General features: G+C 34.4%; 3 protein-coding genes across 4 annotated transcripts; 2 read left to right on the top strand and 1 right to left on the bottom strand.

The window, feature by feature from the left end:
- Positions 1-208: 208 nt before the first annotated feature.
- On the top strand, positions 209-14,546 carry LOC105256530 (sodium- and chloride-dependent transporter XTRP3). Of its 2 annotated transcripts, XR_889595.3 has the most exons (13): positions 209-1,625; positions 7,487-7,719; positions 8,180-8,200; positions 8,406-8,627; positions 9,099-9,209; positions 9,298-9,539; positions 10,034-10,181; positions 10,272-10,473; positions 10,577-10,736; positions 10,811-10,973; positions 11,052-11,252; positions 11,802-11,873; positions 13,223-13,382. XR_889595.3 is itself a non-coding variant. In XM_011266527.3 (12 exons), exons 1-12 carry the CDS (start codon positions 1,379-1,381, stop codon positions 13,373-13,375), a joined length of 2,103 nt encoding a protein of 700 aa, XP_011264829.1. In that variant the 5' UTR covers positions 209-1,378; the 3' UTR covers positions 13,376-14,546. The 2 variants fall into 2 exon arrangements, 1 of the variants encoding a protein (XP_011264829.1); XM_011266527.3 differs by lacking the exon at positions 11,802-11,873 and having other exon boundaries at positions 13,223-14,546.
- A 5,492-nt stretch (positions 14,547-20,038) lies between these two features.
- Positions 20,039-22,538, top strand: LOC105256533 (fatty acid 2-hydroxylase). The gene is made up of 6 exons (XM_011266529.3): positions 20,039-20,832; positions 21,398-21,623; positions 21,750-21,910; positions 22,005-22,137; positions 22,239-22,358; positions 22,425-22,538. The coding sequence occupies exons 1-6, from the start codon at positions 20,488-20,490 to the stop codon at positions 22,508-22,510; spliced, it is 1,071 nt and encodes a 356-aa protein (XP_011264831.1). The 5' UTR covers positions 20,039-20,487; the 3' UTR covers positions 22,511-22,538.
- A 176-nt stretch (positions 22,539-22,714) lies between these two features.
- On the bottom strand, positions 22,715-23,987 carry LOC105256534 (NF-kappa-B inhibitor-interacting Ras-like protein). Its single transcript, XM_011266530.3, has 2 exons — positions 23,781-23,987; positions 22,715-23,695 (listed from the first exon to the last, which is right to left on the bottom strand). Exons 1-2 carry the CDS (start codon positions 23,877-23,879, stop codon positions 23,189-23,191), a joined length of 606 nt encoding a protein of 201 aa, XP_011264832.1. The 5' UTR covers positions 23,880-23,987; the 3' UTR covers positions 22,715-23,188.
- Positions 23,988-24,941: the final 954 nt, after the last annotated feature.

The following is a 24,941-nucleotide window of genomic DNA, read 5'->3' on the forward strand; positions in this document are numbered from 1 at the left end:
GCAAGGGCTCCCCCGATCGAGTATCGAATCTGAACCAGCCACGACGACGACGAGGGCAACGTCGACGACAACGTCTTCCTCGCGTGCAGAGCCAAGCCGAGGGAGACGAACTATGATGCTGAATTTGTGACTTCCAATTATATCCATCCGCAAACGGCAGCGACTTAAAGGAATCCGACCCACGAAATACGAAGATCGCTGATGTTGATTTTGGCTAATGCTGAAGAGGCACTGATTTAACGGCTGACGAGAAAGATCTTCTATTTTAGATTTCAAATATCTTACCGGCAGCTTCTCGAGGAGCCAGAAATTATAATCTCGCGTCTCTCTCATTCATCTATCTCTCTCTCTTACTCTTTCTCTTTCTATACCTCTCTCCAACTCCTTCCCTCATTTAGATATCTCGCTTCCGCGCGGAGGATCGATCGATATTTTGTCCTGACGGTGGCTATTAACGACACGCGTACTTTTCATTCGTTCCCTCCTACTCCGTTTTTCACGCTACGATTGCTTCCAAACGTAACGTAAGGTGTAACCCCCTCCGAACCCCCTATCCCCCCATCGTCGGTTCTTCCATCAATGTCAGGTAGCGCATGTTAGCCCCGCGTATCCTGCATCATCGGTGGTCGATATCCTTCGATAGCTCCGACTACAATAGCCGGTTCACTCCGATCGGAGGTCGCGGATTTCTTCGCGCCAGTCGATGCTCGATTTTTATCGGGTCACCCGCAAGAGCCACCCACTCTGTTTTCACCAGTTCCTAGTCTATCCTGTGACGTATCCTTTTCATCCTGTCGCGGTTGGAAGCACCTACGCGACCGCGTATGCGTCTGCAAACAGTCAATAGCAAGTACCAAAACGAGACGAACATAGCACAAATATAGAAACTGTGTTTCGGCGACAATTGTACATAAGGATATTGGAGAACGAATCGTTGTCGGTTGTTCCTCGGAGGGGAGAACCGACCTCAGTATTTTTACGGACTGCCGACACTATTACATAATTAAATCACAAAGATAACTACTGTTGTGCTATTACTGTTATTGTTATTAACATTATTGTTACCTCCGTTGTTGTTATACCATTCGCTGCGAAATCAGCGGCGATAGTGACAGTGACAACGGTCGCCGAAAATCGCGTGGGTCTACGTCAAGACACCCGCGTGTCTCTTGAAATCGTTAATTGAAGATTGACGGAGGAGAAGCAGGAAGAAGATACACGGGAGAGGAAATAAATAGAGGGCAGGAAGTGGAGAAGTGGCACGTGGGATCGCGATATATCTCTGGAGAGCAAACAACAAGGAGTGCGCCGAGAATCTCGATAAGGATACATCATCCGCGAGAAGAGGGTGATCGATTCTTGCGTATCCATCGGGAGAATGGTAGTCGAAACCGCGGCGAGAAATGGGCACGAGCTGGCACCTTTAAACGACCGTCGCCAACCCGCCCATAACGTGACGATCGTAACAACAGGAAGCCAAAATGCCACCGGTGGCCAGGAGACGAAGGAGGAGAACAGGGCGGCATGGAGTGGGAAAATGCAATTCTTTCTCAGTATTATCGGGTACAGCGTGGGTCTTGGCAATATCTGGAGGTTTCCTTATCTGTGCCAACAGAACGGAGGTGGTGAGTAACGTATCGCGGTTACAAGGATTATAGAACAATCCCGCGCCACACAACTGATACGAGCGAGGGTAAATAAAGCACTCGATGTATGACAGAAATTGTGGCTAATTAAAATTATTAAACATACAGCAGACGTAATATTATATTTTTTTAATACACGTATACACCGCCTATTGGCGTGTGTATGTGATATTGTTGATGGAAGCTGTATATTTTTTTTTATTTTTACGACCTTCGTGCAACAAATGACACCTCAAGATGTTCTTGAACCGTATATGAGTATCAGTGATTAGCTAGGTAAATCCCTAGTAAAGTTTCTTACATATATGAACACATAATGTATACATAAATTATTCCTTATCCATGTTAATATAGTGTCAAAATAGAAACACGTTTTTTCCTCATATGCAGCACAAAGTAACGCGCGATAATGTCTATACCTGGCAAAATCAATGCCAATTTTGTATCCCATATGTATCAAAGAAATTAAATAAATCGCGGAAAAAGTGATTTCGGGCAAACTTGCAAGACTCCAATCTCCAAGTTACAAGATTTCAACTGTTACGTAATATTGCACTTGTAAAAAAATAGAATCTCTTGAAATTTCTTTAAATTATTTCTTTTTATTTTCTCTCACTTGGGTCTTTCAGATATTTTTCAATGATTTGTGAAAAATATTTCATTTCGAAAAGCGCAATATATCTGATTATATCTCTATTATTTATATCGGACTGTTCTCGATATGTGACAAGTATTGACAGCGTGCATGCCATAAGTTGCCGCAAAAAATGTTGCATGCAATATTGCAAGTGACTCTCGCAACTTGCAGTCGGCGCCAGCCTCTACGGCGTCGGATGTAAAGCGAAGAAGAGCAGGGACAAGGTTGTACGATAGGAGGGCAGTGGAGCCGGTATAGCACACGGCTAACTATACTAGTCGACGACTATTTTCAGGTATCCCACGCCGACGTTAAATATAACTGCTACGAAATATTCCGTGCATTCGCGTTCTTAAAGGCACATGCGCTCTTATCGGCAGATTAATACAGTTGCTCGACACTTGCGATATTATAAAAAATCGTATATATAATCTTGATATATTTATTTTTTAATTTAGTGATAAAATAAATTTGTTCTCTCCTCTCTCGAGGGAGAAAGAATTAGACTTAATATGCTGATATAAATGAAAAATAAAATTTTTACTAGAATCGCGTTTTGATAATCAATATATTAAATCATGCTTGACAACTTTTTCTAATTAATGCGATGGCAACAAGTTTTTTGTTTCGCACGACTAATTCGATTTTTATTAACTCTGCAATTTCATTCGAATCTATTTAATTTTTTTCTGCTTTTAAAAATGTAAAAATAACTCTATATGTGTGTAACTTTGTTTCTATATACTTTTTTTTTAATTTTATGAACATTAATTTTTATTTTGATACAAAGAAAATGGATTTGAACTTGATTAAGATGAATTATTTTTCATTCATAATTAATAAAAAATAATAGACTAGTAAAGAAAGCAGTATAAATGTGGCACAGTATTTTTTGCGTGGAAAAATACCGAGTATATACCTGAAGGTACATTGCTATAATTTATAGGCTCTTGGCTTTATGAAGGTTAATAAATCTTTCCTTGGAAAACTAGTATACAATTATATCGTTCGTATTCTGAAAAATATCACCTAAATTGAAATCTGAATCTAAATATTTCCGGCGTCCCGTTTAAAAAAACCTTATCAATTAAACTATCGATGTTAAAATTATACTAATAAAAAAAAAGAAAAAAATATATATATATATATATTTAATTTAAATTATAATTTAAATTATTATTATTATATATTAATTACAAATAATTTAAATTCTTGCTGTAAATTATATTATATTAATTAAATTGTTATATTAATTAAAATTAAAAATTATTTAATTAAAATTAAAAATTATTATTAATTAAAAATAATTTAAATGATAATTTAAATTATAATTTAAATTATTTTTAATTAATTTATAATTTACAGCAAGAATACAATATCGCGATATTGCATTTGTGCAGATATCTTTCTTCTGTATTGATTTGACATTATTTCATTATATATATATAATGAAATAATACCAAATCAATATTGAAGAAAGACATCTGTTATTCATCGAGATAAAGATAGTTCAAGGTTGCACCTGATTTAATTCAACCTAACGGAAAAGGTCGACCAACCGCAAATACTAAAACACATACGCATTAGCAGCGTGGCATTTTGTTTTAGTACCGCATGAAATACGAGCACAAAACAGTCATGCAACATATATTATGATCTACACAGATTTTACGAGCATGCATTTTTTGCCTGAGAAACTAGCATTCGTTGATTAACAATAAGCTCTCGTTCTCGTACGTTGAATTATTTTAAGCTCGTTCCGCTGAGCGGGCTCTTCTTATCACAATCGCGAGAACGAAGCTATTTAACATACATCTACTTTCGCGAATGTGGGTAGGTAGATAGGTCATGAGAGGTGTTCGCGGGTGGCCCTCGCGTGATTATGACGTCGGAGTTTATATGCACACCGAAATCATATCGGTTACTATCCAGGCAACTGCGCAGAGCTCGAGCTTCCATTACTAAACTACTCAAACATCCCCCCTGTAGGCAAGGCAACACTTTCCTCTAAAAATCTATCGTCATCAAAATCACCAGGTATTCCACTTAGGAATGTATGAGAGAATTAAATAGCTATAATTTCGCTGGGGTAAATCTCTCGAGCAATTTAATAGGTTCAAGCGAAATTAAAATGTATATATTTCCGAAACTTTTTTAAGTATGAATTTAAAACGTGCTAGAAAAATAAGCTTTCATAAGTTAAATATTATTTTATATACATCAAATACAAGATAAAGTTTGCTGAATCTCGTATTAAAGTGGAAGGAATTCTCGAGTTTATCAAATTTCGCAGGATTAAAATTCTGGAGTAATATAATACTATCATATGAAAATTCTGGAGTAATATAATACTATCATATGAAATTAAAATATATATATTTTCGAATGAATTTTTAAATATGAATTTAAATATGAATTTAACACAAGATAGAAAAATAAACTTTTAATATAATAAGTTAAATATTATATATCAAGTAATACAAAATTCAATAAACTTTATATCTTGTTTTTAATATATTATACATTAAAAACATGATATAAAGTTTACTGAATCTCGTATTATTTCTAAGTAGGAGGAAATTTCGAATTTATCAGATTTCGCTCGATTAAAACTCTAAAGTAATATAATAGACAATCACGCAAACAATTAAAATATATACATTCCTAAATGAAATAATTTTGTATATCTGATTTTAGAACGAGATAGACAAATAAGCTTTTATAAGTTAAATATTATATATTAAATATACAAGATAAAGTTTATCGAATCTTGTATTTTTAAGTAGAAGAAATTCTCGAATTTATCAGATTTCGCTGGATTAAAAGCCTGGAACACACAATATAATAGAATCACACGAGATTAAAATATATATATATATTTTTTTTTTCCAAATGAAATATTTTTTTCCGCCTGAAACGAGATAGAAAAATAAGTTTTTATAAGCCAACATTATACAACCACAGAATACACAGAATAAAATTTGCTGAATCTCATTATTTTTAAGAAGAGACTCTTTTTGTGAGATTTTGGAATCACATGAAATTAAAATATATTTCCGAATGAATTTTTAAGTATGAATTTAACACAAAATAAAAAAATAAAGCTTTTATAAATTAAATATGATATATTAAAAACAAGATATAAACTTTACTGAATCTCGTATTATTTTTAAATAGAAGGAATGTTCGAATTATCAGATTTCGCTGGATTAAAACTCTGGAGCAATATAATAATAGAATTACACGAAAAAAATTAAAATGTACATACATATATTTTTTTCAAAAATGAAATATTTTTTTACGTCTGAATTTAAAACGATAGAAGGCTAAACTTGTATAAGTTAAAAATCGCACGTCAAAAAACGTATGAAAAAAAGTTTGCTGAATCTCGCGTTATTTTCGAGCAGGAGGAATTCTCGAAATTGTCGGATTGGCAAAATTGCAAACTGACCGGCTTCGGACTTTAGTAGCGAAAATTTTTGCGCCTAATTGCAAATCGTCGTCGACGATTGAATTGCGCGATACTTACTCACACTAGGGGAACACGTAAATCTTTTCTTCGAGTAAAAAGACCCGGCTTTCAATGGAAATTTCCTCGGTGCGTCGTATCGCGACCACGACCGCGTCGCCGAACGCCTATCGATCGATCCATACCACTGTGTGTAACGGAAAGCACGCGACGACCTAACATCTGCCGCTCTCTGTTTCGCAGCTCTCAAGTAATAGAGGAGTTTAAACGGAGAGTCTGCGTTACGAGCCATTGACATGTTAAACGCCAATGTATAACGTCGGATTACCGATTGACGTTGCCATCGAGGCCCGAAAGATCCGAGAGAACTCCATTCGAGAGATCGATATCTACTTCTGCACGTTTCAATTTCTTTCAGCACGTTTTCATTATTTCACCTCATCATCTCTTCTCGCTTCTACTTTTTTTATTATTCAGTAAATTGAAGATTAACGTATATTCAAATATTTAGGAAGTTATTCAGAATCAGGTTCAATTGATCAATCAGCTGGAGATATGTAGGTTGCTGGCTGTTTTCCTGTAGCTTTATGTGGACGCGTTAGTGTAGGAAAAGGCAGATTTTAATGTATCGCAGCTCGCAATTTTTTCTTTATAGCTCTAATTTGCATTTGTATGAATATCAAAAAGATCGCTCAAGTGGTGGAGCGGCTGAACGGGTTAGGACTTAGGTTGCTCGATCAATACAAGGCGCTCCAGCTACGACCGCGAAACTAGACATCTAGAGGCGAAGGGAGAGAGAGACGTGTTGCGAAGGGAAGATGCAAAAAAAAGCGGATAACCATGATTTTATAAAAATAGAAATTTAATTTAAAAGCACTTGACGTTAACTGCTGACAAGGTGAGAGAGGCACGTGATTTAAAAATTATAGTCTGGATAAAAAGAAATAGATCGATATGCTTAAAACCTTGCGTTTCTTAAATGCATTAAATACGCGATCGCGTCGAGGCTTTAATTCTAAAATTATATTGTATGCAATGTCTTTCTAGAGGTGATCTCTATTTGTCTTGCTCCGTGTTAACAATATAATCCACCGATTTGCAAATGTATTCGTGGATGTGAGAAGCATTATTATCTGTCTCGCAAATAAAACACATAATAAATCAGATATCAAGTTAATTTGTTTAGCATATCTTTTGATTACTTAGCGACCTTACGTACGAATTCTGTCACGCTCATATATATACTCGTATTCTTCGTATATTAACCGCTGAAATTGCAATTTAACTCTTTGAAGAAGAACGTTAAAATTGATAGATTAAGCAGGAAGAACACGATATGCATGATATGCCAAAAATATGCCAACATCAAAATTTTCTGTATACGTTTCAAGAACAAAATCAAATAATGAATAATCGTCGTCTAAAAATATTTGTCGTTGTCAACACGCGAAATATAAATATCTTTGTTTCGTAGTCGACCGTTTGCCTTTTCCTTTGTTAAATCGAGATCTCGACAGATCTAGATTTGCAAATGGAAATAAAAGTGGACATTTCACGCCCACTCTGCATTTCTCAGAAAGAGAATCTCTGTCAAAAGGGATCCTTCAGTGATTCTTCTATTTCATTCATCGCTTTTCCGCGAATATATAATAGCATTGTAATGTTCAACGTTAAAAATATCTGTGCAATGAAAATGACAGTCTTGCTAAAGCGTTATTTATGTGTATATTTTAGGTGCCTTCCTCATTCCTTTTTTCGTGATGCTCATCTTAGAGGGCGTACCCCTCTTCCTGATCGAGCTGGGTCTCGGACAACGTATGCGACAGGGTGCCCTGGGCGTCTGGAACACTATACATCCTTGGTTAGGAGGTATAGGAATCGCGTCGTGCATAGTTACGTTTTTCGTTGCGCTTTACTACAACGTAATTATTACTTGGTGCTTCTACTACCTCTTCAATTCGCTCGAGGTAAGCAAATCGATAAGCTTCGTAACGGAGATTAACGCCACCGGTAATCTGTGTCGAGACGTCTTAAGTATAATTCTCTCCCCTTCATTCTCTCTCCCAATTTAGACTCTTGAAAACTTATGTAACAGATCATTGCATGTCGCTCGTGTAAAAGTAAAATCTGCCAACATTTTTAATGAAAACAGTTCAATAATAAACTGTTAATAAAATAATAATAAACAGTTTAATAATAATACTGTTTTTATTAAAAATATAATGAAGGAGAGATTAAGTATAAGAAAAATAAGAAATTATTTTCATTGCAATCAATTGAAAAAATTGCAGTCTTGGATGCAAATAATATCATTTTAAATCAATTAAAGTACGATCCTCGATTGCAAATGGCGTTATTGTGGTATATTTTCCATATTTGCAAAATATTAATAACGCTTATGTTTTTTTCTTTTCATGTTTTAATTAGGCTGTCACGATCAAATTCGGTGTAAGTACCCTTTTCTTCTAAACAATGAACACCGTTTTGCCTAGCTATTGGCGTGATATTGAAAGAGTTGCATAAATTATAGCATGCATGCAAATTTCCTCAGATGTGACACTCTCAAAGTGCCGCTTTAGCTTTTACGTCGCAATAACGGTATGCTCGTTAAAGCGTATATTGATGATCTATTTGCATATTCTGACGCAACTAGGACCCACTGCCGTGGGCAAAATGTCCGGAATTGGACGGGAAACCGGTCGAGGAATGTGCCAGGAGTTCGGAGACCGCATATTTTTGGTACAGGACTACCTTAGACGCGGCGCCGTCGATCGAGGACGGTCAAGGTCTCAAATGGTGGATTGTCCTTTGCCTCTTGCTCAGCTGGGTCATCGTGTTCTTCATCGTCATGAAGGGCATACAGTCGTCCGGCAAAGTAAGATCGTGTCGCATTCAGATGTCGATTAATATACAGGGTGTATCTTAAAAAGCTCCCACTAAGCAAATAGCTAGTTATTCCTGATTAAAAACCGAGTCGAAAAGTTCTAAACCATTTTAATGCCAACAATTTTAAAGTCGCGCCAATAAAAAGACAAACTTCCTCGTTATCGACATATAAAGATTTGGATAAGCAAAAAAATAAACCGTTTTGTGTTAATTTTTAAACAATTCATCTCTTCAGAATTTTTTTTGATACTTAAATCTGATTAATTATTTAACGAATCTTGGAAAGAAAAATGGTTCAGGACTTTTCGACTCGGTTTTTAATCAGGAATAACGCTATTCGCTTAGTGGGAGCTTTTCAAGATACACCTGTATATTTTGTTGAAAAAATTGGCCTCGATACATTCTTCTAATATCATAAATACCGAATGTCATTTTCCCTTAACATCATTTTCTCTTCCAGGTGGTATACTTTACGTCCATGTTCCCGTATCTCGTACTGACCATCTTCTTCATCCGTGGGATAACGTTGAGAGGTGCGAGCGCCGGACTGGCGCACATGTACACACCAAAGGTGACGATCAATTCATTCCAGCTTTATCGAGGCGAGTGATAGAAAAGATCGCGAGTATTAGATATGACATTTACATTACTCGTTCAAGGTCGAGAAACTGTTGGAACCCACGGTCTGGCTTGACGCGGCGACCCAGGTCTTCTACAGCTTCGGGCTGGCGTTCGGTTCCCTGATCGCGTTCGGCAGCTACAACACTCCCAACAACAACTGCGTGAGGGACGTGATCCTGGTGAGCGTGTGCAACGCGTTTACTGCCATTTATGCGAGCGTTGTCATTTTCGCCATTTTGGGGTTCAAGGCAATGTCAAACGTGGACAAGTGCGTCGTCAGGTAATGCGACCGCAAGCGCGGCCATCGTTTCTAAAATCGCCATCGCGAAGAGAGTAGTGAAAATCGTCCACGGCTGCGGAGATGTATCTTTAAACGGCTGAATGATAACTGTTGCTGCTTGTTCAAGAGATGCGTCATCGCTCTTTTAACAGTGTTACGCTATTAATATATAACATAAGTTAGACGAACAGTTTTTTTTAATTAATTTAATTAGGTTGTAAAAACCAATCCCATTGTTAACGTATAACAATTCACGTTAATGATGCTACTGAATTAAATTGCACAAAATTAATCACACACACATACACACACATTATTATAATTATGCATGCGGATTTACATTCTCATCACGATTTAATTTAATTGTAAACGCCAAATGGTTGAGCATTTCCAAGCGGGAGGGAATGAATCATAATGGGACGGGATATGCTAATCGCTGATGTGACGAACAACAGGAGGGACACAAAAGATATGTTAAATCGCTCTTATTTTAGTGCGAAGAACACTCTGGTGGATAATAAGCTATTGAATGCTTCGGTCTCATTCAACCTCGAAGACTACGAACGCTTTATGAGCACCTTCAACTCTTCGGAAAGAAATTTCACGTTAAAAGCTTGCAGTCTCAGCAATGAGTTGGACAGTGTGAGTAATGCATGACAAATCTTATGAATGAATTTATTGAAAGCGTACGATTTAATTAATAAAAAAAAATAAATAAATGATCGCTTTCAGGCTGCCGAGGGTACTGGATTGGCTTTCATCGTGTTTACGCAGGCGATTGTGGAATTACCGGGTGCGCCGTTTTGGTCCTGTATTTTCTTCTTGATGCTTCTGGCCCTCGGTCTGGGCTCACAAATCGGGATACTCGAAGGCATGCTTTGCGTAATCTTTGACATAGATCTCTTCAAAAGAATAAAAAAGCAATATATGACAGGTGAGGGCAATTTTGTTCATCTGGTGTTTCATCATCCACCGGTATCGTTCGGAAAACAAATCTACAAAACTATCTGCTTTACTTGTCTAATTTGCGAATTTAGGTGTTGTCTGTGTCGTTTGCTTTTTCGTGGGACTCATTTTCTGTACTGGTGCTGGAGAATATTGGTTGAAAATGTTTGACAGCTTCGCCGGCACCATCGGTCTCGTTATGGTCGCCCTGATGGAAATGCTCTCCGTGATCTTCGTATATGGTCACGAAAAGTAAGTCACGAAATTCCCTCCCTTCTATTTTTCATCCGATTGATCGATTTAACAATCACGCCAACCCTGTACAGATTCACCAAGGACATCGAGGAGATGACAGGATACAGACCGGGAGTTTATTGGCAATTCACGTGGCGATTTCTCGCTCCCATAATAATGGTTTGCATTCTTATATCAAGCATCGCCTCCATGTTCATCAAGAAGCCGCAATACTCGGCGTGGAACGCGGCATTGGTAAGGGATCGTTAGATTCCAAAAAAGATGTAGAATTATATTAATCGTTAATGATATCTTTTTATATCTTATTTTTAGGGGGTGGCAGAACCCACGAATTATCCCAGCTGGGTACTGGGCATCGCGGCTGCCATCATTTTCGCGGGTATCGCGCCGATTCCGATCGTTTTCCTCCTGCGACGATTCCAATGCGTCAAACTCGACGTGGATATCCATCAAGGCAGTATTCGTCGTATCGACACCACCGTTTCCACCAAGGAAATGATGGGCGACGTTGACGTGAGTAGAGCTTCCCATAATTATTGCAATCGTGTGTCTTTACAAGTAGAAACCTAATGAGTTATGATCGTTGAAAATTGTATGGCAAAGGAAAAATGTGCGAGAAAAAAAGTTGTTTCCAGCAAAGCTAGCGTTTGTGGCTTGTGATGGAATGTCTATAAAAATTCGCGACAAACAGTCAACAATAACTGGACGCGAATCCAAGATAAGCGCACGTTTTCCATTTTCCCTTCGAGATCATTGTTTTGGACGCAAGTAGCGTTGCGTCTCCCCCTTTAAATAATTGTTCCGATCGAGTAGCGTTGTTTCCCTATCTCAGATAGTTGATCTATTAAATGGTGTAGCGGCTTAATTAGCGCACCACGGGCTGACGAGTATCTCATGCCTCATGTTTAATCGCAATACAGCCTTGCGCGGATGAAACGGACTCGTCAAAATGACGTGTCGCTCATATCGATCCCGTAATTTCTTATGATGCAAGATGTTTCTCATGGTGAGCCAATTAAGCGTCCCATGAAGGTAACTCACATTTGAACATACGATCTGCAGTTGTAGGTAAGCATCCATTCTCTGTCTGTGGTAACGTCGATTACTTGATATCCCCGTAGCTACGTTATACACGTGAGTTCGCAGTATTAACTTTTGAGAATGCATCCTCATGAATGTTACTTTTAGCGCATTCATCACGTACACGATGTTAGAGTGCATCGCAGACAGCGCAGAACATTAGGCTCTATTCTATCTTCTTGATCACGTGACAAGTCATTCATTTACCGAGCTTAACGGCGTGATTATAAATTAATTAATACTCTGCACGATCGAGTAATGAAAGGAAAACTATAATAAAATTAATGTAACACACTTCATGGCAAAATATCATCAGCATCGATAGAATGCATGATTAGTTTCCTCTTATAAGTGAACAATTAATGCAAAGAATGGTAACAGAAAGTATGAAAAATCTTTTTCAAACTATTTTATACGAGAAACGCCATGATATAAAATATTCTAAACTTAAATCACTTTAGCATCTATTTCTAAATTTATATATTTAAATTCTATTTTTATGACATTTTATAAATTCATACTCTAAATTTATATATTTATATATTTAAATTCTATTTTTCTACGACACGTTACAAATTCATGCTCTATCAGAATTCAAATCAATGGAACTTTTATAATCGGCATAGACTGCAAATTTGCAAATTGAAAATAATAAAATTATCGTATGATAAAATTTATATCAAATAGATAATCATAAAAAATTGTAAGATATATAAACTTATATAAATTCCATTAAGTCAGCATGCTTGCTTTTGGTAAGTATGTGTCGAGAAGTTTGACCTGATTTTAGCATGTCAAACATGAAAATCCACAACTCTCATCCATCATCAAGATTCACGTTATGCATTATCAGGAATGAAGGAACACTCATGCATAGAATAACATTGATCGGTTGAGGATTAAAAGTGGTCTGTCAATTGTCAAATCATCGCGCGATCGTTACAAGTTCTTGTTCAGCTGGGCTTCTCACGGCACGCAAAAATAAAAAATAACAAATAGCTGAAAAGCACCAGCTATTTATGAATCTTCGAGCATGAGCTAAAAATTTGCAACTTTTGAGAGACGAAGGTTCATAAATAGCTTGTGCGTAGAAATATGTGCTACGTGGCCGCGGACAGAAAGTGAACGGACGTTCATTTAAAATATAGATCACTTATGATGCTGAACCTTTCGATTTTTTTTTTCGAAGCTACGATCACTTTAATGATAGAAATTAACGTAATTCCTACTTTCAATGAGACAGTGCAGTTTGCAGAAATAAGTCTACGGACTATGATCGGAGAGTTATTTTGACTCTTTATTCTTGTTCCAAATGTCAAGACCGTGGCCTCGTCTACTTCACTTAGCTATAGCCTTAGCTCGCGCAATTCTATAAATACCTAATGTCATTAATTAATTTTCAGCTTGATGAATATCACGACCGGCTCGAGGACTTCCCGGAAGAGGACGAGGACATTAATAGCGACGACGATACAAACAATGTACCGGCCATGAGCAAACTCGCCAAGAAGGCAATGCAGGGTAGAGCTTTCAAGATGGAAGTAATGAACTTTTAAAGAGCGCAAATCGTACTGTTTTCGAGCCACTGCGGGTTGAAGATATCAACAATGATTATACACATATATAAAGACTAATTCTACATCATTTATGCTAAATAGTCAATATGTTTGAGAGATGAACTCACTTGATACAGTATCACATAAAGAAATAGAACACATCGACAATTAATTTGGGAATATTTCTGAGAAATCACATTTTAATAGAGAATCATCTGTTATAAGCGAGAGGAAATTTTTGACGGATGAAATTTATGACTCGAAACCTCTAACTTTGAAGATTTCGCAAGTTTGGTCTTTATATATACTACAGTCATTGGTGGGTCGAGCTGTCGGAGCCATGCGTCCTTAAGATGGAATGTATCGAGCAAACAAGCAACGAACAAACGCGTAGCGCGAATGCTCAACTTTACTTGAAGCTTTCTTTGATGTACCACGATGATGAGCGAATCCCACCAGATGCAAATAAACTAACGAGTTGTTGAATCCAATATGATTTACACATCTCGAAAAATTTCACGGCGCAGATTTCACGCTCGTCGTTGGTTTGCTCGAAGAGGTAGGGTGGTGTCGATCCCGATCTTTTCGTATATACGTAAACATTAGATGTAGGGTGAATTCGCTACAAATCGAGCTCAATCTAAGGGATCGAGGCGCCATTAGGAGCAATATGATAATACGAAGTAAGTTTTAGAAAGGTTGTAGAATGCGAGAGCGGCCAATTTGCCGTCGTTTCCGGGTAAAATCGCGAATCACCAGGTGGAATAGACGCATATAGTGGACAAGAAATAGCAACGAGAGAATAGAGCGTTCTGGCTTTTTAGTATCGCGTGATGCGTGGAGACGATCTGACGCGGGATCGTTGAATTCGTCCGAGTCAATTCGATTTTAATTGAACGGCGCGATTCTCTTTTTCTTTTCCTCTAGGACGTAGCAGTTTGATCTTTCCAACGAGAGAAACGTCGGAAAGACTAGACAATAAAATTGAACGTAGTCGAGTTGTTAGTTAAATGTAGACCATTTGTTTACCGCCCTCTCTCTACACGATCCCGGTGAAATGTGTAATGCTTTCGGCTCCTCCGAGGTTCTACCTTTCGCGTATCATTGCAGCCCGGACATGATCGACCTTATCAAAAATATTCCAAAAGAAAGAATTTCGTTAATCAATTAATTCTATTTTTTATCATTTTATTAATGAAATTTTTTATTTTATTTTACTAATAAAAGTACTTTTGCTTAAAATACCTTCGAGATACACTTTTTACGAAAAAGAAGGAAAACTAAAGAGATTAAATAATTATATATCATAAATATATGATACGTTTTAAAAAAGTTAATTAATTTAATATTTCATTGAAAGATTATTTTCGAAACACGATGAAAATGGTCGGTCAGCTCTGGATTCTTGTTCAGCAAACAAATTATATATATATATATTGCGAATAATATTATGTAAACAAATTACGTCACAAGTATGAGTAAGCAGTACTTTTAATTGGCAATTAGATTATGTTCCGCGAGAAGGTATTATGATTATCCGAACAAGCTCTAAAGTTGGCTCTTGGCAGTTGTTTTTCAATTTCACTCGTCGTCAGCTGTGACGGAGCTGTATCGTCGACGATTAAAGTTAACAAAAAAATTTAAAAATCATAACGTGATGCGTTCTCTTACGATTAATTTCGCCAGAAGAAGAATATTCGTGGCGTCACGCGGTGCCATTATACGACATTTCGATAAAACACAAATTATCGGTGCAGATATTACTATCGATAGACTAGACTGGTGTCGTGTTGTGTACGGGGTATCACGCGAATACCTCCGCTATCCTCGCAGATAGGTCTCTCTTTCGCGAAGTAGCCCCATCGCCGGGCATTGTTTGGCTGGTCCAGCTATTTTGGATACTTGGAAACGCGCATTGTCCGCGTTTAGGACATGATCGACATGCCAAGTGCCATCCCCCAAGTTGTCGTGAGACCGAATGTGAATTTCGAATAACCGTAATGTCAATATTAAAGAGTTCGCGATCCGCGTGGGAATCGCATTTGCTGTGCAAACTTGGCGAAATATCCTTTCGTGTACATGTACGTTACGATCTAAGCTCGGAAACGCCATTGTGATCATCCTCTGTCCTATTTATATATTGTACATACTTGAAACTGACAAGAGATCAATTAACCGAACAAAGCAATGAGAACAATATTGCGAACACTTGATCGAAAAGCGCTCGTATTGCGAGGAAAGTAACAACGGCATGTAAAATAGGAGCCCCAGGAGCGAGAGAGATTATATTATTATTATTATTATTATATTATTATTATTATATTAATGACATTACGATGAACAATTCGATGGAAACATAACGCGCGTGTGCCATTGTAAATAATAACTCGGCGTTTATGCCAACCGCATCTAAATTAATACCTCGTAAAGTACCTATTTTTTGAATCGCTTAGGAATAACGTGACAAAGTATCATACCTATTTACTTTCTTCCCTTTTTTCTACGTGTAAAAGCGTACGCCCTTTTACTTCGTGCATGAGGGACACAAAAAAAAAACTTTTAGAAGCTAGTCGTCTAAATGTGGACGTATGTAAGTAGACAATTGTGCGAAACGTTTCCCCTCGACATACGAGTTAAAGTAGTTACGATAAGCAATAGCCGTTTCGAACAAATTGACGAGATAACGTGTCGACTTAATGTAAAACATACGACAAGAGCACATTTTCTTTCTCCGAAGTCATTATTCCACCTACGCATTTACACATTTCTGTTTTATATTTAAAAGTCATACCGTGTCTAATTTTTACTACTTTTTACTGCACGTGAAATTTTAGACAGTTCTTTTAAAAATCGCTCACTAAGATAATGTTCTCCTTTCTTTGTCGAGAAGAAATTTGGAAGAGCTGCCGTATTTATTGTACGAGTATATCCCCCGTATGCACTTGAATCGATTTCAAATTGCAGAACGTGTTGCATCATAATCTATTATTTATATTTGTAATCTATTTACATTTATAATCTATTATATTTTACAGAATTTATCGCGCACTCTCTTCTGTCGACTGTTTACTTTTTCAAAATTGACACGCGAACTATTAAAATATACGAAAAGCAAACGATAATGCTGTAATCCAATTATAACACATTATCCAATTAAAACACATATATCGAGATAACAGTCACGTAATGTTTCACGAATATAAATTAAATATTCTATGATAATATTCTTTTTCTGCGTTAATATTTTGCAGCAGAAAACGAAGAGAAAGACTCGAAATATCTCCTTTTTAATTACGTGATTATTTATAAATTAATTCTGATACTGACACCTTTAGATGATTCTTCGATTTGACTTTCTCCTTTCTTTCATTAAATAAATTTTCATGAGAAAGATTTAAAGCTTTCTCTTATCGGAAATGAAAGAGAGAGAAATTCTCCAAATACTCTTGGGATTTTGTTCGAATCATAGGATCAAGAGACCATCAAAGATGTTGCATTATTAATATTAATATTAATATTAATTTCGATCACAACAACATCATCATTCAACTATTAAATTGTCATTCCGAATATCTTCAGAAATTAAAGTCAGATTAATATCAGCGTGTATTTAAAGAATTTTTATCTTGCAATATTGCCGTGACTTCGCTCTCGATAAATGTGATGGAATATTTTTTAATTCGGAAAAGCACGAACATTTGATTTTATACAATACGCATTACATACAAGAGAATGTATATAATTTTTAAAATTTTATCATGATCAAAAGAAAGCACAAATTATTTAGATTAATTTAAATAATTGAAGTATGATGTATTCATGAAATGTAATTTAATTATGGAATATAATTAATTATTGAAAAGATGATTAATTTTAACGCAAACAAATGAATATTATTAGAAAATAAACAAGTGCAAGAGAGAAGATGCTTCCTCGTAAAGAAAAGAACGAATTATCTCTCTTGAAAACTTTTTATTCTTTCTTTATGAAAAGAAATGTATTTTTACTGCTTCCAAAAATCGAGAGATTGCTTAATTTTGGAAAAATAAACAGTATTTTTAAAAACTCAAAGCTGTGACTTCAAATTAAAAAGATTGCATCTGTTAATAAATTTGTTAATTCTTAATAAATAATGTTAAACTCATGTTCATGTGTGGAGTCTCTCAGACCCCAGAATTCGAACTTTGCCTTTTAACTTTCGTTTATATAAAAAAAAAATAAATTATTTTTCTCTTCTTTTCTTCTCGTCTTCCTAGATATCTTAGAGATAATATAGATATATACCAATAAAAGAGCAATTATCACATTATATTTAAAAATAAATTATTTGAAGAAGAAATCTAAAAAAGCAAAAGATCTATATGTGTGACCTCCTTTTTTTCTTGTCGAATTTTTCTTCGTCACCGGATAAAAGCTGAAGAGATATCGTCTTCTGCGACATTCAATTTCAAATCGAGCTATATTTGTAATAAATTTGTCAAAGTCAACATTTAATAATTAAACAATTTGAATATAATTGAAGGTAGATCTTTTTGAAAAACAAAGAAAATTAAATGGCACCGTTGAGCACAAAGAGCACGCTTACTATCTTCATTTCAACTCTTCTATATTTGAGTTTCGCTTAAACGTTTGTGTGTCCGATGCGCTCGGTAATTCCTCGAAGTGATATGTAAATATAGTTATAAACGATATAATTAATGTTGGATAGTTCTATCTTAGACGCAGCTAAATTTCAATTCAGTCCCCTCGGGGGAAAAAATTTCTCTCCCGGGGGAAAGTTTCTTCGGTTATGCGTAAATATTAAAAAAATAAAAGCGAATACTATATTTTCATTCTTTAGATTTATACGATTCGTAATGATAATTATTTTAGTGCAGAGATCAATTTACGATAGCGAGCGAGTACTTCCGATTGTATTTTATTGCTCGACACAATAAGTACGTTTTTAATAGCGAGAATGTGTTCAAATCCTAAGCTGTCTTTGAATTTGAACATTGTCGCTGTACTTTTAGCGACTGAAACTTAGACATTTACTATGTACACAGTGTATACAAGATTCAAAGCGTTTAAATAAAAGCTTATTTATTGCCGACAAAAATGTGTTTTCTTCTAGTATTTAATAATATTTCTATAAATATTTTTCTTCTAGTATTTAATAATATTTCTATAAATACTTCTCATGAGATTTGCTATAAATTTTTGATTCGTACATATTATTGAAAAGTTTTACATATTTTATAAAAATTTTACCTGAAAAACAAATTACGAATTTGTAAAAAATATATTTTTATTTCGCTTAAAATCTTTAAATTTCAATTCTTTTAAATATATGTGCGCGTTTTCCATATTTATCAAATGTCTATTAAGGGCATAGCCACTTCAGCATAATCGACAAATATATTGCATTTATTTTGAATTCATATATATATTTTCGAATATATAACTTTAATATATAGATACACAAAGTTATCATTCATATCTTTTCATTAGACATGCGCAAACATTAATAATCTTTCCTAACTTAATCTTCGATAATCGCTACGATATCTATTCCGAATTGAGTCAATGAGATGTAATTTTACAGAAACGTTTTTAACAACATATTAAATTAATGCATTTCTAATATTTTTAGATATTGTTTTCTTTCGAGAATTAAATAATACCGTTTTTATGTAATTTTTAGAAAATTAAAGATCGAAACAATGCTCATCAGTGCTATCAATTGCATGATATTGGTAAAATTATTTATCGTTTTTCGTCTACTCAAATCTTTGAAAAAATTCCCTGCAAATTCTTTGATTTTTCAAGCATGTTTATTCAAAATTAAGTAAAGAGAATAATTCGAAGATTTTTTTGGTACATGTTTTCTCTTTTTAAAATAAATTTTTATTGCTAGCGTATTTTAATGTCTTTCAATCATATGGAGAAAAAAAGAGCTTTTTAAGTTTCAAGTGCTAGATTTATAAATGTACTAAAAAAATAAATAACTTTCGTAAGATAAACATTTTTCATTTGTATATAACATTTTCTTTTATTCATTCTTATTTATATATATTTATATTATATATATTTATAATATATTTCTAATTATATTCTATATTTCTGCATAATTCATTTAGCTTATCTATTTACAATATAAAAACAAAATTATTAGAGAAAAAAATTAAAAAAAAAATCTCCACATTTCCAGTAAAATTCCATGAAACATTCCTTCCAGATACAAAAAAAAATACCTGAGAATTTTTCATGTTTTTTACAAAAGCAAGCGTAGACTTATGTATACGACACATTGATAACGTTCATTTCTAGAACACTTCTATCTTGTATAGAAAAAAACATAGCAATTTTCGTTTATGATCCTAAAACGCGCAATTGAATAATAATAATCAATACCTGCAACTATCGTAGCATGTCAGAAAGAGCATGTGTTTACGAATCATGTGACGCTCAGCAAACTTATTAATCTTGCTTGATGACATCGACAATGCATGATGTACGCAATGACTACGAAATTAGTAATCAACAATCTGCGCAGGGAATCACACCCTTAAAAATCAAATTTGTTATCCACTATTACAACTATTTTTGTAACATCAATATAAATACACAAAGTTATTTTTCGAATTTACATATCAATATAAATACACAAAGTTATTTTTCGAATTTACGTATCTCTTTTTGACATAAATATATTGAGTATATTTTTGGAAATAAAAATAGTTTAAGAATTGTCGCGAAGAATCAGCTACAAAAGCTCGTGGCGCCTGCAAAAATTATCATCTAATTACTATGAATAATGTACATAGTCATTGTGAAATAAATGTATACGTGTAAAAAAAGTTTCAGAGCCTTTGATCTTTTTTTTATGTATGTGATCTTGCCCTGCTTTTTCTGAGGTTTCCGTTGCGCTCATGAACAATACCATATTCAGTACGACAGTGTTTCTAAAACGTAATGCGCTCATCGAGTTCTCCCACGCAACATTTACGGCAAAATCTTATCTATTATAATACATTACCAAGTCGCAAATGTTGTCTATTTAGTAGAATGTACTAGAGTGCACGGTACACAACAAGCTTCGTAGTTAGCTTTTTTTTTTTACAATTTTACAAATGAACGTTCGTCGAGATAAAAATTTCGATAGGACACTTCATTCAGAGAATTTGTGTGCGAATACATTCGACGTGAAGAATGTCAATATGATCTGCGCAAATAAAAAGGAAAATTATCATAATAATACAACGCGGAAGAAACCAGAATTTCACGTCACATATCGCGATCGCGTTTATAATATACAAAGTTTCTTAAAGTATCATCCGGGAGGAAAAAATAAGCTTGTACATTTCAAGGATCAAATCCTGGATGATAAATTAGCGAAATATCCTCATTCTAAATCTGCCTACTATCTTCTTGAGGAATTTGCTGTGCAACATCAAGAAAGATATAACGAGTGCGAAGTGAGTGATATGCAAATAAATATTGATATACATGAGAGATGGCATCCATGTGCGTATTATTAAAAGAAAGTGTTCTTTAAAATATCTTTATTTAAATTATCCTCATTTTAAAGAATATTCCTAATATATTTATGCAAATTAGATACATAATTTCGGAAAAAAAAAACAACTTTGTCCCAATAAAGAATTTTGCGTATATGTAACGTTAAAAAATAACTGCAATTAAAAAATACCACATATGAAAGACATTACAAGCATCGAAAATAAACTGACGTCCTTTGCATATTAATAATTTGTCTATAACGTGTCAGGTTTATCTAAAATGAAAATTAGCACACCCCTCTTTATAACAGTTATAAAACATTTTTTTTGTGACAATTTATCTTGATTTTACGATGCTTATCACAAACACCTACGCTTTATGTAATCATTCTTTTATGATATTTATTTATAGTAAATTATTTGAAGATTGATATACAAAAAAAAATGACGTTGGATGCCAAACAAATAAATAATGCGTCGAGAAAAAAACATTGTCGTTTATGAAATCGTGTTTTCATCTCAGGATTTAGTTAATTGGGATGCACCGATGTTGCGACAAGTGGGTTTTATGGGCGATCGATATTGGAAATGGGTGAACCTGCCAGTAAATAGGCCTATTCGATTTTTCCAATCCGACATTTTAGAATTACTATCGATCACACCGTGGTACATTATGCCGATCGTCTGGTTCCCCATAGCTATATATTTTCTTTACATGGGATGCGTTCCACATACTTCGACAAACATCGGTAATTAGCGTGTGTCGTGCATATGATTTGCATTTAAACTGAAACCTTCACGAAATAATGAGATTCTTATAGCAAGCAAAAAAAAACTGTTTGCGATCTACGACATAAAGTTACTGCATATTTTAGTCATTGCATTGCAAAGGATTTTACCGTCATTCGTTTTGGGGATATTTATCTGGACCATCATGGAATATTTCGTACATCGAAAGATATTTCATCTTAGACCATCGCATAATTCGAGATTACTGATCACTTTGCATTTCCTATTCCATGGGAATCATCATAAGGTACGATCCAGAATCTCAATTGATATTTCAAATTAAATGCATCTTAATTCGCCTTGAATGTTAATGCATGAGTAAAGAGAAGCTATATCAATAGGCACCGTTAGATGAACGAAGACTGGTGTTTCCACCGACACTCAGTTTAATCATAGCAGCGATTATTTGGCAAATTTATAAAGCCATATTTCCTTTGACAATAGTTAATTTTGTCGGCGCTGGTACTATAACGGGTACATTATTTATAAGTCTTATGTATCTTGTATATTTCGACATTAATTATTTTCATAAGCTAAATGTATTTTATACATATAATTGCAATTTTAACTTATAGGCTACTTATGTTACGATCTAATGCATTATTACTTGCATAATGGAGCACCGAAAGCCGAATCGTACTTTTATACAATGAAAAGAAGGCACAATTATCATCATTTTCTACATCATAATCAAGGTAACGAATGGGAATTACTTATCAGAGAGAAGATTGATAAAGGATTAATTATTTTATTATTTGCAGGATTTGGCGTAACCAGTGAATTGTGGGATCACTTAATGAAAACGGATCTAAATTTACGGAAATTAGACGAACCATTAGAATGGTAAAATACAGTGAAAAAGAAAGAAGTAGTAGCGTTTATATTTATTGATAGTAATCTATTTTAAAAATATTTTCATCGCATAAATAATAATACGTTATTAATATAATCACAATTATAATTACAATAAGTACAAATTGTACTCCTTGTAATAATTAAATATAAATTTAAATTTAACACATAATGTCAGTCCCATAAAAATTTAAGTACTTACGCGAGTTCTTAAAAGAGATTCAATTTTCTAGAATATATATATATATATATGTATATTAATGACTAAACAAGGATAAAATAACTCTTTCAAAAAATGACAATATAATGCGCCAACAAAGCAAAAAGAATTTGTATTTAGATAATCTTTCTTTTGCATTTCTTTTTTTTTGTGAATAAATATTAAGGATCTTTACACCGGTAAAGTTATTGATAACTTAAGTACATAATCCATGATTACATTCATGATTACAAGTCCATTTGCTCTTTCAAGCCTAATATCACAAATATGTCCAACAGAAAAGTACATACTGTGCCATAGATATATATTGTTATTGAGATCTCAAAGTATGTCTGTATCGTGACATTTAATCATTACGAAATAAATTAAACCTGAGTACAACATTCACATGAGCGACTTTCATATCGCAATCCTCTTGTGCTCATATAATTCCATCGCACCCTTAAACAAGCATCACTGTGCTTCCGCCTTGACAGTTTTCCTACCCATACTTAATTGCGGAAATGTACTTTTATTGGCAGGAGGATTCAACTTGGACGACAGATGCACAAACGCCTCGAATAAGCTAGACCTATCCATGACATTCACTTCATAATGTTTAACTTTCTCTCTAGCGCACCAGTTAGTCGCTTTGCTCGCAGTATTCTCCAAATTATTCAATACCGCATCGGTTTTCGTTCGATTACCGATCACAATCACAATAATTTCCTTCTTATCCTTATTCTTGTCAATATCCTTTTTCAGAGGAAATAAAACATCGAGAGATTCAGGCTTACCAGTATCGTAAACTAAGACATAGCCGTCAGCGAAACCGAGATAGTGTCGTGGAAGCTGCTGATTGTTTACATTACTCTGTAGAGATTCAAGTCCAGCTGTATCGTAGAATCGAACCTTCTCCTTTGTGCCCCGATCAGTCTCAATGTTGGCGACGTAAACGTCTTCGATTGTAGGATGAATTTCCTGTGAAATTGATTTATTACAGCCAATTTAACATCATGCATCGCGCGTGATTTATCTAGGGTAACCTAACCTAATAAACGCATACCGTCTTGGCGTCGATATTTCCGTATATGAGCTGCTCCAATAAAGCTGTCTTCCCGACTCCTTTCATCCCGCAAACGACTACCCTCGTGGTCTTCCCCATACTGCCTAGATCTAAGATCTAACGCCTTCGTTAGATGCAGGCCTCCTCGCGTACAGATGACATCGGAACTGTCAACTACTCGACTACGTCAGCACGTAACGTGACGCGCGTGGGAGCTATATATAGTCCTCATACGTCATCGAAAATAATATCCAGCGCTACATTTTTATGATTCAACAAACACTACATTTTTCCATAATTTATATAATATTTAAAAAGTGTAGCGCTCTTTCCATTTAAATTATTAATAAAATAATGTAAACTATATATATTTTTTTCATTTATATTTTCTTTCGCGCGTTTTTCGCACATCGAATACTGCAAAAAATTATATAACATAATAAATCTTAATTAAATTATTGTTCTTAGAGATTTTCGAAAATGTCTTAATATGTTAATAATAATAAATTTAATGTCAAATAATTTAAAATAATTTAATTCATATTTATATTTTTATTTTTAATTCATATTTATATTTTTATTTTTTACGATTTATATTTATTTCATAATTTATATCTTATACTTTCATTTTTTATATTTTAAATTAATATGTTAATAAATCAAATATTTTATGTAGCCGTTTCAATTGATGAGATGCTATTATATATTATTAAAAACACAATAGCAAAAGAATAAGCAATAGATAATTCGAGATTCGAATATTAATATAATACAAAGATGTAGTCGATTAACTCTTTTAACAAATTAATTTACGCATTAACTTTGGATTTATATTACAAATAAATCTATTATCCAAATCCTGATAACTTGTAGAATAAAAATTTTAATATTTATTATTTAACTGGTTATTTCTTTAAATTCAGATTTTATAAAAAAGAATTTAAAAAATTGAGAAGAGAGATAACTAAAGAAAAAGAAAGAGTGTAAGAGAGAGAGAGAGAGAGGAATATTTTGGTAGAGGATTAATATTTTACAAAGAAATAATTTCGGAAACTTTACGAACTTCATGTTTTATCATGTCAATATCGATAAATATTTATTTTAATCGCAAATATGAAGCAATGTAAAAGGTGAATGAGGAAGCAATCTGCTTGGCGTTCC

This window comes from Camponotus floridanus, unplaced genomic scaffold (assembly GCF_003227725.1).
Source record: "Camponotus floridanus strain SB8 unplaced genomic scaffold, Cflo_v7.5 scaffold75, whole genome shotgun sequence".
NCBI lineage: Eukaryota > Metazoa > Arthropoda > Insecta > Hymenoptera > Formicidae > Camponotus > Camponotus floridanus.